Below are 15,000 nucleotides of genomic sequence, written 5' to 3'. Positions count from 1 at the left end.
GGGGGCACCAGTCCTTCACAGGGCAACACAGACACACACATTCACACACACTCACACCTACGGACACTTTTGAGTCGCCAATCCACCTACCAACGTGTGTTTTTGGAGCGTGGGAGGAAACACACGCAGACACAGGGAGAACACACCACACTCCTCACAGACAGTCACCCGGAGGAAACCCACGCAGACACAGAGAGAACACACCACACTCCTCACAGTCAGTCACCCGGAGGAAACCCACGCAGACACAGGGAGCACACACCACACTCCTCACAGACAGTCACCCGGAGGAAACCCACGCAGACACAGGGAGCACACACCACACTCCTCACAGACAGTCACCCGGAGGAAACCCACGCAGACACAGAGAGAACACACCACACTCCTCATAGACAGTCACCCGGAGGAAACCCACGCAGACACAGAGAGAACACACCACACTCCTCACAGACAGTCACCCGGAGGAAACCCACGCAGACACAGGGAGAACACACCACACTCCTCACAGACAGTCACCCGGAGGAAACCCACGCAGACACAGAGAGAACACACCACACTCCTCACAGACAGTCACCCGGAGGAAACCCACGTAGACATCGAACCCACACCCTCCAGGACCCTGGAGCCGTGACACAGACACTACCTGCTGCTCCACCGTGCCGCCTCCAATGAGATTCATATTCATATTAATATTTACACCCCGATAACTATCAGAGCAAATGTGTTTCACTTGTCTGTCGTTTTAAATAAGATCCTATCTCCTCACCTCTCCTCTCCTTTCTCCTCCTCCTCTTCCCTTCTCTCCTCTCCCTCTCCTCTCCTCCTCTCCTCCTCTCTCCTCTCCCTCTCATCTCCCCTCCTTTCCTTTCTCCTCCTCCTCTTCCCTTCTCTCCTCTCCCTCTCCTCTCCTCTCCCTCTTTTTTCCTCCTCCTCTCATCTTATCTCCTCTCCTTTCCTTTCCCTCTCCTCTCCTCTCCTCTCCTCTCCTTCTCTCCTGTCCTCTCCCTCTCTCCTCTCCCCCTCTCCTCTCCTCTCGTTTCCTCTACACTCTCCTCCTTTCCTCTGCTATGTTTTTTCTCTCTTCTCATCTCCTCTGCTCCTGTCTCCAGGCTGTAAATTATGCAGGAGGAAGAAGTGTGTGTTCAGCTCAGTGAAAACTTGAGGTTCTCCACAGTGGAATCTCATATTTCCCTCCACAGTAAACACAGTCCGTATCGAGCTCAGCAGCAGGAGCCACTCACTGGACACAGACAGTACAGTGTGTATCGCACGAGTCAGTTTTATTTTGTGATAACTGTTATTTTTAACAATACACAACAGTCTCCGCGAAATGACCAAAGAGCGGAGCTACTATTTCACACAAAAACACTTTAAATCTTGTGTAAAAGAGACAGAGGTCTGTACCTGAAGTTTTGCATGAAGTGTCTGAACTTGTCGGCTCTGTGGGAGAGAGGGAGGACGATGTTGATGAGTGTGTGACGTGTTTCCACTCGGTCGTCCGAGACGGTCATTATCGGTCCGAACGGTCGGAACAGAACCAGCCTGCGGAACTGCTGCTGCTGCTCTCCTCGGAACGACAGATCATACAGGGTCCCTTTATCCTTCTCTGTACGGGCTATACCTGCACACACACATACACACACACACACACACACACAGAATAAAACACAATCAAAGACACAGCTACTTCCCTCGGTCTACATAAACAGCAGGGGGATCAGGTGCTGACGCTGGGTGGTTGGTTATCGTCCCAGGCACTGGCTGAAGCTCCCTCACTCCAGAGAACACACTCTAACAGCTCCACAGCCTGATACTGGTGGCTTTACCCTCCTCTAGCCAAAGCCTGGCACTGAAAACAGTGACGTTAGGCTCATGTGCAGCTGCACCGGGGTGCCATTTTATGTCGTGCCTTTTCTGTGGTGTTTATACACATGTCTATGGAGGAGGAACGTCTACGACTGTGGCTCAGCACAGCTCTCTCTGATTTGTATACATTCCGAGGCTAAGTGTCTTTTAAGGTGGAACGGTGTGTTTGAGGAAAATAACTGTCGTTTGTAGGCGGCTGAAGTGTAAATTGTCTGTAAGTGTTTATTCACTGTTTGAATTCCCACAGAAACTCATGTGTAACTCGAGCTGTTTAGTTTTGTAGCACTTTCAATCTGTGTTTACTTTCATGCAGTTAGCGCTCTCCTGAATTTAGAGTCAGTTCCACCTTAAGTAATGTAACTGTAACAGCAGAAATAAGTCAGTGTGACCCCCCTATGGAGCAGGAATAGAGCAACATCCTCATCTCGGTTGGTGCTTTTCAGCGTTTGGAGTCTCTCCGTTGTCTAAAAACCTCCAGATGGCGTTTCTCTGCCGTGAGCAGAGAGAGAGAAAGCATAGCACCGGACCCAGACACTTTGTTTTTTTACCTATTTACAGACACTGGGGCTTCGTAAACACTTTAGAGTGGTTTCCAGAGCAAAAAAAGACTGGAGAGCAGTAAATGATGAGGAAACATCTGAATTTTATAAAGAGTGTTATTTGATTACAGTCGTGAACTACACCTTTAACTGCTCCTTTAAACCTTAACAAAGCTGGTGTCACTCTGCGTGAGGTGCTTCTAAAAACACGTGGACAGTGTATTAACCTCTGGTTTTAAGGTGGACTTCTTAAATGAACTGGAAATGGACACTTTGCCCACAGTTCTGCTTCTTAAAGAGAAATCGCTCTGTTTCAAATGTGGAGGGGCAGCAGGGGCATTGCATTCACCTCAAGGCCTTCGGAAAAACAGCTGGAGAACAGTCACGGTGCTAAAACCCATTTCACCACACACTTGAATCCATCAGGATCTGTGTCTCTTTCTCAGAGAGTTTCAGCAGAAACCTGCAGCGGCTCTGAACTGTACACCATCAAATGACCTATTGTTCACCGCAGACATCTCAGTCAGAAATCACACACCACACACACTTTCTCACGAGAGTCGACACGAACACGTTCAGCTATCGTCTCACTTCGGTGCTCACTGATAAGACTCTACAGAAAACCTGTCTTTATCCAATCAGATTTAACTACACTACTCTACTCCAGGGTGTGTTCCCACCTTGCGCCTAGTGATTCCAGGTAGACTCCAGACCCACCGCCGACCTGAACTGGATAAGGGTCTCAGACAATGAATGAATGAATGAATGAATGGTTTTAATCCGGCACAGTGTCAACATTTTCAGCCTAATTATTGAATATCAGACGCACTCATTATTACATCTAGTTGTTGGTAATATAATAATAATATTTATATTAGTGTGTTTTCCAGAATAAAAGTCTCTGTGAATTTAAAACTGAGTTTGATCCTGTACAGGACAGTAATCTACAGTCAGAGGTGAGTCAACCTCTTCACGCCAGTGGATGGATATATTCTCACTGGGATATTTCATATTCTCGAATATATCAGTGATAATTGACATCTCTTTGAGCTAAAACTTCAGATTCTGGAGATCATGAGGGTTTCAGGTGTCATAATCTACTGTTCTAGCACAGATAAGCAGTGCTAATGTGTCATATTGTAGCATGAAGAGGTAGCTTTATACAGTTAGCAGATACGTGCTAACTAAGCTAGCATATGGGCTAATATTTCCTAGTACTTGAGTGTTTAATGAGGTAGCTATGGGCTAATATGTTTTATTCGTGTGAGTGTGTGTTCAGTGTTGTGGTTCATGTTGTTTTTCAGTGTACAGTATTTTGTTGAGGTACTGTATTCTGTTTGTAGAAGTAGCTTCTGGACCTCTGACTGCACTGTTTGTGTTTACTGCACTCACTGAACTAATATCTACTCTTTAAGTGATTGATTGTTTATGATTTAATATACAGCTCTAATAGTGTAGTAGCATTTACAGGCATTGTTTACTAATATCTCCACTATAATAATGCTCTACTGCTGCGTACAGCTATGGCTAACGCTTGATAGAATTGTTATAAATATCCAAAGCAACAGCACAAAGTTATAAATGTAGTTCGGAAAGGGTTAATGCCGAGAAACTCTGAGAAGAAGCATGGCCTTGGCCCACAGCAAGTTCACAGAAGAGAAGAAAAGACTGGGTGAAGTGGAGGGAGCGTAAATGACGATTTCATTATCAGTGAAGTGCAAAGAGAGGAGACTGTGAAGGTGAAACTCATGAGAAACTCTGGGAAAGCCTCTACTTTCTTTGGAGCTCTGCTTGTAATCGGTTTCTTTCTTGGAGTCTATCAGCAGCATCTTGTTCAGTCTCTCTCTCTCTCTCTCTCTCTCTCACACACACACACACACACACACACACACACACACAGTCCATTTACAGCAGACACAGGGTTGTTATAGAGGCCGTTTGAATCAATGCAGGCCACTAATGGCTGAGACATCAAAGCAAAGCCTCCCGGGTTTAGACCATGACCCGCTCCCACTGCAGTAAAACAACAGTTAAAAGGACAGTTCAGAGAAAAATTAAAAACTGATTTACCCAATATTCAGCAGTAAATTCAGAAGTAGTCGATCGGCCAGGACATGTTTACTTCTGTAGTTTTACACTGGAGCCGTGAGACTAATGTAACTGCAGCTTCTCCAGGATCAATAACGTGAAGTCTGATCTTATATAAGGCTCATGTACAACATTTAAAGGAATAGTTCTTTGAAAAATCATCTGAAATCGGCTGAAAAAGAAAAGCTGGGAATCAAAACTGTCGTCTTCAGCGAGTTCTGGGGCAGCCGTGGCCTGGTGGTGAGGGAACTGGGCTGTAACCGGAAGGTTGTTGGTTCGATCCCCAGGTTATAACTGAAGCAAGGCACCGTGGCTAGGGGCTGCCCACCGCTCCGGGCACTGCTCACTGCCCCCTAGTGTTCACTAGTTTGTGTGTAAATGTGTGTTTCACTGCACGGATTGGGCTTGTCACAGCGGCCAATAAAGTGATTCTAATTCTAGTTTAGAGCTAGGCTAGTCTGCTACGCTAATGTGGCTAAAAACAGTGGAATGTCATAATCACCAAATAGCTCAATCTTTTCTGTAAAAACACATCTCAGATCACATCCAGGTCTTAATGCAGGTCTCACAGGTAAGTGGATGTGTTTTAATACTGACTTTTAAATGCTGCACATCAGTAAACTATCCTGAATATATACGTGACATGTACACTGCTGTAGCTAACCTCACAGTGCACACAGCCACAGCAGCCTCTGTCAATAACAACACAGGAAAAAGCACAGGAACAAACAGGGCTTGGAAGCTTTGTTAGCATCCTGCCCCACTTCCTCTGACGTCTGATTACATTCAGAGAACGGCAGAGTGGACGATGACTGCCCGTGAGCACAGTACATAGCAGCTACATGCTAAATCAGCATAATCTATGGTGTGTTTCTGTGCCTAGTATAATAGTAACCAACAGAAACTGGCACCAGACCTGTGTAAACCAGCTCAGACACAATCAGACCTGCATAAACCAGTTTAGAGTCTCTGAGACCAGCACGGACAAACTTAGAAGCTCATAGATTGACATGAAGAAGCTTAGACCATCTTAGAACACTGTAAACCATCTTAGATGTGTATAAAACAGTGTAGTCCTTATTAGACATTCTTAAACCTGTCTAATCCAGAATAAACCAGTTTAGACCAGCATTACTCAGCTTAGAGGTGGCACAGTCCTGGAGGTTGTGGGTTCAAGTCCCGCTCCGGGTGACTGTCTGTGAGGAGTGTGGTGTGTTCTCCCTGTGTCTGCGTGGGTTTCCTCCGGGTGACTGTCTGTGAGGAGTGTGGTGTGTTCTCCCTGTGTCTGCGTGGGTTTCCTCCGGGTGACTGTCTGTGAGGAGTGTGGAGTGTTCTCCCTGTGTCTGCGTGGGTTTCCTCCGGGTGACTGTCTGTGAGGAGTGTGGTGTGTTCTCTCTGTGTCTGCGTGGGTTTCCTCTGGGTGACTGTCTGTGAGGAGTGTGGTGTGTTCTCCCTGTGTCTGCGTGGGTTTCCTCCAGGTGACTGTCTGTGAAGAGTGTGGTGTGTTCTCTCTGTGTCTGCGTGGGTTTCATCCGGGTGACTGTCTGTGAGGAGTGTGGTGTGTTCTCTCTGTGTCTGTGTGGGTTTCCTCCGGGTGACTGTCTGTGAGGAGTGTGGTGTGTTCTCTCTGTGTCTGTGTGGGTTTCCTCCGGGTGCTCCGGTTTCCTCCCACAGTCCAAAAACACACGTTGGTAGGTGGATTGGAGACTCAAAAGTGTCCCTAGGTGTGAGTGTGTGAGTGAATGTGTGAGTGTGTGTTGCCCTGTGAGGACTGGCGCCCCCTCCAGGGTGTGTTCCTGCCTTGCGCCTAGTGACTCCAGGTAGGCTCCGGACCCACTGCTTAAACCACCTTAGATTAGCATACACTAGCATAAAGCATACACACAAACCCTCTTAGATAAGCTATAAAAAGCTTAGACGAGTTTAAACTAGTGTTAATAAAAGTTTGCGCTGCTGCGAATTAGCGATGAGTGCGTTGAGATGGGGACTGGGACTAATTTCAAAAAACAACATTTCAACATTTGACTGAGCGAGTCTTTCCCACACCTCTGTCCACGGCTGATTCTGAGGGCATCTCTCCAGATTTCAGTGCATTTGCATCATTTCTAGGCTCCACTAACTAAGCAGAGGCTGTTTTTCAGTCTAGCCCCGTTTCAGTGAGACAGCTGGGCAAACGGACTCTGGCTGGACACTGCACTGTGGACAGTGTAAGAATTCAGTGACCACACACTTTGGCTGGGAAATGAACTCTGCCTCTCTTCATCTCCTCACAAACACGTCTTTGTTGAGCGGACTGTGCAGCCATTGAATCAAATAAAAGTCCTCAGGAGAGTTTGGAGTAAATGGAGGAGGAGCTGTGCAACATTTCACTGCAAATGTGCTCTCAGCTCCTCTTCAGCTGCCTCCACCAGGCACTGACCACGTCGGAATACTGATTCTGAACTGACCGAACTGTAGACTACACTTTTGAAAGTTTATAAATGGTTTAAGAGCCTGTTTATTACATGGTTATTAATTAGGTTGTACACATTTTAAAAGTCATTGATAATCATTTGTAACACAGACAGGAAGTGTGACAGTGACCCCTCTTTTGTCTGATGCTGAAAGTGTCAGATCTCACTGAAAATGTGGAGGTGAAGAAAGAGCTCAGAGGAGGATGTGAATTTAGTCGTTTCACACGTTAAAGTCCACACCACATTATCATTAATGAATAAAAAGACTCTCTGTTGGTGGTTATTAACAAATAAGTGCTGGAGCTGACGGGGTTAATGTCGACCGATGGAGCAGACAGGGTGAGGTCAGTATTTGGCAGGATCTGAGGTTTAACTGATAATGTGGGTTCTCTATTTGGCAAATAACTGCTGCCCTTTCTATCTGTGTGTTATGACTGATTATTAATGACTGTTAATGTATTAAAAACATAAAGAATGATTATTAATAAACAGATTTTAAACTGTAGTATTATTCTAAAGTGGTACCAATATTTTTATTAATTGCACTCCTACTGTTTATGTGCACCTTCAGTTTTGCACCATTTGCCAAAATTGGATCTTGGAGTGAACACAGGAATGAACACTTACTGGGTGTTAAATGGGATTAATGTGGAACGCTGTGTTTGAGGAGAATAACAACTGTAGCTGGTACAAACCGGATTCCAAAAAAGTTGGGACACTAAACAAATTGTGAATAAAAACTGAATGCAATGATGTGGAGACGGCAAATGTCAATATTTTATTCGTAATAGAACATAGATGACAGATCAAAAGTTTAATCTGAGTAAATGTAACATTTTAAAGGAAAAATATGTTGATTCAAAATTTCACAGTGTCAACAAATCCCAAAAAAAGTTGGGACAAGTAGCAATAAGTGGCTGGAAAAAGGAAATTGAGCATATAACGAACAGCTGGAAGACCAATTAACACTAACTAGGTCAATTGACAACATGATTGGGATAAAAAGAGCTTCTCAGAGTGTCAGTGTCTCTCTGAAGCCAAGATGGTAAGAGGATCACCAATTCCACCATTGTTGCGCAGAAAGATAGTGCAGCGATACCAGAATGGTGTTACCCAGCGTAAAATAGCAAAGACTTTTAAGTTATCATCATCAACCGTGCATAACATCATCAAAAGACTCAGAGAATCTGGAACAATCGCTGTGTGTAAGGGTCAAGGCCGTAAAACTCTACAGGATGCTCGTGATCTCCGGGCCCTTAAACGTCACTGCACCTCAAACAGGAACGCCACTGTCAAGGAAATAACAGAATGGGCTCAGGAATACTTCCAGAAAGCATTGTCAGTGAACACAATCCACCGTGCCGTCCGCCGTCGCCAGCTGAAACTCTACAGTGCAAAGAGGAAGCCATTTCTAAGCAAGCTCCACAAGCTCAGACGTTGGCACTGGGCCAGGGGTCTTTTAAAATGGAGTGTGGCAAAATGGAAGACTGTTCTGTGGTCAGATGAGTCACGATTTGAAGTTCTTTATGGAACACTGGGACGCCATGTCATCTGGACCAGAGAGGACAAGGATAACCCAAGTTGTTATCAACGCTCCGTTCAGAAGCCTGCATCACTGATGCACTGGGGTTGCATGAGTGCTTGTGGCATGGGCAGCTTGCATGTCTGGAAAGGCACCATTAATGCAGAGAACTATGTTCAGGTTCTAGAACAACACATGCTCCCATCTAGACGTCATCTCTTTCAGGGAAGACCCTGCATTTTTCAACAAGATAATAACAGACCACATTCTGCAGCAATCACAACATCATGGCTACGTAGGAGAAGGATCCGGGGACTGAAATGGCAGCCTGCAGTCCAGATCTTTCACCTGTAGAGAACATTTGGAGCATCATAAAGAGGAAGGTGTGATAAAGAAGGCCCGAGACGATTGAACAGTTAGAGGCCTGTATTAGACATGAATGGGAGAGCATTCCTATTTCTAAACTTGAGAAACTGGTCTCCTCTGTCCCCAGACGTCTGTGGAGTGTTGTAAGAAGAAGGGGGGGTACCACACAGTGGTAAAAAATGGCCTTGTCCCAACTTTTTTGTGGATTTGTTGACGCCATGAAATTTTGAAACAACATATTTTTCCCTTAAAATGATACGTTCTCTCAGTTTAAACTTTTGAGCTGTGATTTGTTTCTATTCTGAATAAAATATTAGATGTTGGCTCCTCCACATCATTGCATTCAGTTTTTATTCACAATTAGTTTAGTGTCCCAACTTTTTTGGAATCCCGTTTGTAGAAACTCTGACTGAGTACAAAGCACTTCTTACACTCTTAAAAATGAAGGTGCTACAGGTTCTTTGAGTGGTGCCATTGAAGAACAATTTTTTGGAAATAGCTTTTAAATGAATAAAGAAACCTAACATGAAGTGAAGGTTTTTAAAACCTTTAATATGTTCTTCACACTCACACAGTGCTTTACGGAACCGAAAGTGGTTCTATGTGGCATCGCTCAGAGAACAGTTTGTATCATTATATTTAAGAGTGAATGGGGGCAGATCTGGGGCGACCCCGGGGTATTGCGTGGTTGTTATGGGTCCAGTGTCCTCTGTTTATTTCTCTGTAACAGTTTAAAGGGAGATCCTGTCTGAGCTGTAATTAATAGCTTGTATTTAATGGGTGTTTTCACAGAAAACGAAGGGTGGTCTCTGACTTTGTGTCAATGCAGATATAAATGAGTAGTTTTTCTCTTTGGGCAGCTGTTTGACTCATGACATTCACACACACACACACACACACACACACACACAAACTATGACTCTGAATCTGTGGGTGTGTGATGTTTACAGAGTCGGACACAAGGATGAATCGGTCATTTCCTCTCTCTGTGTGTGTGTGTGTGTGTGTGTGTGTGTGTGTGTGTGTGTGTGTGTGTGTCAGACCTTTACGTTGAACCCTTGTCCTGCTGAATGTACATGGGAGGGGTGTGTGTGTGTGTGTGTGTGTGTGCGCTTTTGAAGTAGGACTGCAGACATCTTTCAGCTAATGTCTGTGTGTGCGTGTGTGTGTGTGTGTGTGTGTGTGTGTGTGTGTAATAGAAGCAGCTGAGCTCATTTCCATGTGTGTTCACACACGTGTTTGTGCATCAGAGGATTTCCTGTAGCTGCACACTGCTTTAGACACAGCAGCGGTGTAAGAACGGAAGTCGTACATTTGCAGCTCTCTCTAAAGAACACTGTTCCACTGCTCCACAGCCCTGCGCTGAGAGGCTCTGTATCCCTCTGGCTCACAACTGCCATTGGGTATGGTGACTTTAAGCTCATGTGCAGCTGCTCCAGAGAATCCCAGCCCTATAGAGACATCTCACACAGTGTGTACACACCACTGGGTAAACTTTACAGCGTCTGTATACAGACTTTAGGTGTCTCTACAAACATTAGGATTCACTGGAATATTTCTCTGATTTACTTTGAGAAAAGATGGGAGAGAGAGAGAGAAACAAAGAGAGAGAGAGACGTAAGAGAATGTGCGAGAGAATGAGAGAGACTGAGAAGAAAGAGAGAAACAGGAAGAGACTGTGAAGAAAGAGAGAGAGTGAGAGACCAAAGAAAGAGAGAAAAAGAGAGACTAAGAAGAAAGGGAAAGAGAGAGAGACTGAAGAAAGAAAGAAACAGAGACTGAGAAGATAGAGAATAAAAGAGAGCATGAAGAAAAACAGAAACAGGGAGAGGCTGTGAAGAAAGAGAGAGAGGGAGAGACAGAAGAAAGAGAGAAAAAGAGACTGTGAAGAAAAAGAAAAAAAGAGAGACTGAGGAGAAAGAGAGACTGAGGAGAAAGAGAGACTGAGAAGACAGAGAAACAGAGAGAGACTGAAGAAAGAGAAAAACAGAGAGACTGTGAAGAAAGAGAGAAAGAGAGAGACTGAAGAAAGAGAAACAGAGAGAGACTGAAGAGAAAGAAAAACAGAGAGACTGTGAAGAAAGAGAGAAACAGAGAGACTGAGAAGAACGAGAGAAAGAGAGAGACTGAAGACAGAAAAACAGAGAGAAAATGAGATGAAAGAAAAGTTATACATTGTATATTGAAAGAGACAAAGAGAGAAAAAGATAAAGAGAGAGGCGGAGAGCAGTGTGATGGACCTGGTCCTGATTAAGAGGTGCATGAGTGTGGGACTAAACTGTCAGCACTAAATTAATGAATGTGTCCTGAGAATGGTGCGTGGGACCATTTTCTTATTTATTGCCCTTTTAAGGCATCTTATTCTCGTCCAATCAGCAGGAGAGGGTAGCAGCAGTCGGATCTACACTGATTAGCCACAAGATTACTACCACTGCTAGGTGAAGTGAGTAGAGCTGATGACCTGGTTACAGCGCCCCCTGTGGAGGGGGTTGGTGAATGAATTAACTTCACAGTAATAACTTTACTGCTGTAAAACAGCTCCATAAACAATCCCTAAGAGCACTGACCCTCGATGAAGTCTGCCGGGCTGTAGACCTTGCTGGCGGTCCGGTCTCCGTTCAGTTTGGGTGAGTTGAGGGTCTGCAGAGCGCTCTCCACCACCTCGTTTATCTCATCTCGCTGGTCCTTTCTCGCCGGTTTCTGCTCGGGGTGACGGGTTAATCCGGTCTCCAGCTGATAAACTCGCTGCAGAGTAAAGCTCTCAAACGGAACCACGGAATACTCGTTCGATAACCGGACCCCAGAATGGACCTCCGCCCGGGACACCTGCCCACGCAGGAACTCCTGCAAAACATCAACAAACACTCCCTGTTAGAATCTGATGGCATTCGACCTCAAGAGCAGGTCGAGTGGTGATGAGTGATTAGTTCTGGATCAGAACCACCACTCCAACTCATCCCAAAGCTACTGGGTGTAGCTCATCATTCAAGAACACACTGCTCCACAGCCCAGTGCTGAAGGTTTATACTCCTCTAGCCTTTACTTAGCATTGTTGAGCTTCAGCTCATGTGCAGCTGCTCCACAGCTGCCTTTAATTTAGTGGTGGGAGAATGTGAAGGAGTCTAGCCGTTCCCTCACAACAGCACAACACAGTGTTCTTCCCAATTTAGTGAATGGAAATCATTGGAGCCCAACACGCTTGGAGGAGAACATTAAAGACAATCTACATGATTCTGAAGAACTATTGTTCTGTCCCGTTTGGGTTCATTTAGAACCCAACTCTGTATCTTTTAAGGTGGAGCAGTGTGTGTGAGTAAGAAGCGACTGTATCTTTTAATGTGGAGCGGTGTGTGTGAGTAAGAAGCGACTGTATCTTTTAAGGTGGAGCAGTGTGTGTGAGTAAGAAGCGACTGTATCTTTTAATGTGGAGCGGTGTGTGCGAGTAAGAAGCGACTGTATCTTTTAAGGTGGAGCGGTGTGTGCAGAGCATAGCCGCAGGCTACGGAAGAGCCTTACGGCATTGTGAATGTTTGTACTTCACCATGTCTGAGGAAGTCTCTCTGCATTTAGTTTGTTTCCCAGTTACTGAGCCAGGGCTGTGTACAAACATCAGAGCTTTTTCCAGGGCAAACAGAGCAGGGAGCAGCAAATTGTGAGCAAACATCCTCTAAATTTTATAAAAAGTGGATTAAAATCATGAGCATGGTCTTGGAATTGCACGGTTGTGTTACGTTCGCTAACAGATGCTTACATTGTGAATGATGTGAGGAAGGGGGAGGGGCTTTTTCTCTGATCAGACAGAGAAAGAGGCCAGCTCCTCTCTGCTGGACTATCGTTTACGGATGGCTGTGGCATCACTGCGGACTAAACCCTCCGCTGTAAATCAATCCTATTGATAATCAATCTCTCTCAAAAAAAAAAATCAAAACTCAGGACAAGAGCTCAGAAAATTTGTGCTGTATCTCACCTGCAGGTCTGTGTCCGTGCTCCTCCTCTCCTCCATCGTCCCGGTCCCGTCCCGTTTCTCCAGCCCTTTCTCCGGAGCCTCTTTGGCCTGGACCTGTTCCCCGTGCTCCTGCAGCTCCTCCTTCAGGCGGGCGATCTGCTTCTTCAGGCTTGAGATCAGCTGCCGATGCTGCTCCTCGCGCTCCTGCAGCAGAGCCTGGAAGCTCTCTTTTTCCTGGGGAAGCTCCCAGGGCGACTGAGGCCCACAGGTAATGACGTAGAGCAGCGAGAGAGCGCAGCACACCAGCAGCAAGGCCAAGCTAAGGCGGGAAATGTACGAGAATAGGCCCCGGCGCAACATGGCTGACGAAAAAACACGCTCAACCCCAACGACGATGATCACAAAACAAAGGGCTGTGTTGTTGTCCATGTATCGTGTAGGAAGTCTTACATATGATCTATAAAGTGTTTATACTGTAATAAAGCATCAAAAGTTTACGATAAGGAATGGAAATGAGGGAATACAGGTTGAGGTTGTGAAATGGGGCTGTTATGATATTTCTTTCATTGTCCTTTCATCACTGAGGCCTAGTTAAATATAAACGTTACATGCATCACTTACTAGACATAAGCTACGGCATCAACCAGGTACAGCAACGTCCACCAGAATTAAGAAGGTGATATTTCCTTAAAAACGTCCAAACTCCCGGAGTTTTTCACCTGAAAACTAAATTCTGCCCCAAAAAACCACGCATTGTTTACTTTAACAACAATTCATTATTCTTTGTAATGTACATAAGCTATACTCAGTCAATCCAGGGGGCAGCGATCAGTCCATAAATCACTTACTGCTCGCTATACACATGTTTAAAAAGTGCTGTATAATATTCCAAAACCTACAGAGTTATTCTGCCCAACTGTAATACACTACAGGAAGTGTAGGGGGCGATATAGATTCTATAGGTTTTTATAAGTGTGATCTATAATGCTTTAAATTTGTTCATATATTCAGTACCATCATTGTGACAGATTGTAATACACTACAGGAAGTGTAGGGGGCGATGTGACTTCTCGTATTTCACTGTGACCATAAAAGTAGACCCAATAAAGAGTGGGAATAAAACAGCGTCTGTAAAATGGAGATGATTCACAGTGAACGGACAAACGTTTTAAATCCGATAATTTAAACACTTGGAGATTCCCTTCAGCAAGAGTTCTCGCTTTGTACAATGTCTCTCCAGGTTTTAACTCGTGGAGTGAGAAGAAGAGCTAACAATCTGTGTGGAGTAATTATTTATTAATATCTTCAATATTAACCCCTTAAACCACAGATTAACCCTTCACTCCCTAATGTACCCACACTAATGTACTAAAAGCTCAACCTCCACAGTCCCCACTCTCACTTCCTCTCTCTGTTTTTCCTAATGTCTCTCGCCCTGAGAGATGCTCTGCTACTGTACTCTATCTCCACAGCCGTGATTCAGACATGACTAAAGTGACGTGAATGACTAAAATGCCTACGATGCCCCAGGAGTGTTCTTTCCAAGCGGCTGGACTGTTCGTTTATGACCCATCTTGGTCCGGATAACGGTAAAAAAGCTAATTCCTCAGGGATTAATCCACATCCTTTGTCTGAAAAGCAGATGTTTAATTCATGCGGGTGGTAAAGGACCATCTCCATTCATTACATATCTGTGAAGGCTCTTGTTTTGCAGCATCGGGACGAGCTCTTCCTCGCAGGTTTCTCCTCAATCAGCAGTTGGTGACTGTACACGAGATGACAGTCGCTCCAAAACGTCCTGAATATTTCATCCTCCAGTTTCTGAGACGTCCACAGAGGGTCTCCTGCAATGCAATGAGACAGGGATCATTACGAACCGCTTTAATGAACCTAGAGCGATGGTTTTACCAGTGGGGAACCTTTAAAGACGTTTATAAAAAGTGTTAACTGCAACGTGGCAGAGGGATCAACCAATCAGGCTTTGATTTAAAACAGGAACCACTCTGTGAAGTTAAACCTCACTCAACAAGCTTGTGGCAGCTGGAGATATCTGTGGCATGTACATATTTTATGGGCAATGACACAGTGATTGTTGGAATATGAGGTCTGATATTATCAGCGTGACTTTTGTTCAGTGTGAAAAATGTCGCCAAACGAGAACTGCAGCAAAAGACTCGTGAGAATGTGTTATTATTGCATTTGCTCAGACTTTTACAGACG

General features: G+C 44.9%; 1 protein-coding gene across 1 annotated transcript in view; it reads right to left on the bottom strand.

The window, feature by feature from the left end:
• Positions 1-13,606, bottom strand: part of csgalnact1a (chondroitin sulfate N-acetylgalactosaminyltransferase 1a) — a 40,055-nt gene extending 26,449 nt beyond the window's left edge. The window contains exons 1-3 of the mRNA XM_066650752.1: positions 12,802-13,606; positions 11,402-11,678; positions 1,405-1,621 (exon numbers count right to left, since the gene is read on the bottom strand). Of these exons, the coding sequence (XP_066506849.1) occupies positions 1,405-1,621; positions 11,402-11,678; positions 12,802-13,209 (902 nt within the window). The 5' untranslated portion in view covers positions 13,210-13,606. The remainder of the gene's footprint in view (positions 1-1,404; positions 1,622-11,401; positions 11,679-12,801) is intronic.
• Positions 13,607-15,000: the final 1,394 nt, after the last annotated feature.

This window comes from Hoplias malabaricus, chromosome 18, assembly GCF_029633855.1.
Source record: "Hoplias malabaricus isolate fHopMal1 chromosome 18, fHopMal1.hap1, whole genome shotgun sequence".
Classification (NCBI taxonomy): domain Eukaryota; kingdom Metazoa; phylum Chordata; class Actinopteri; order Characiformes; family Erythrinidae; genus Hoplias; species Hoplias malabaricus.
The sequence above is the reverse complement of the archived record's forward strand: the minus strand, read 5'-3'. Positions and strand labels throughout refer to the sequence as shown.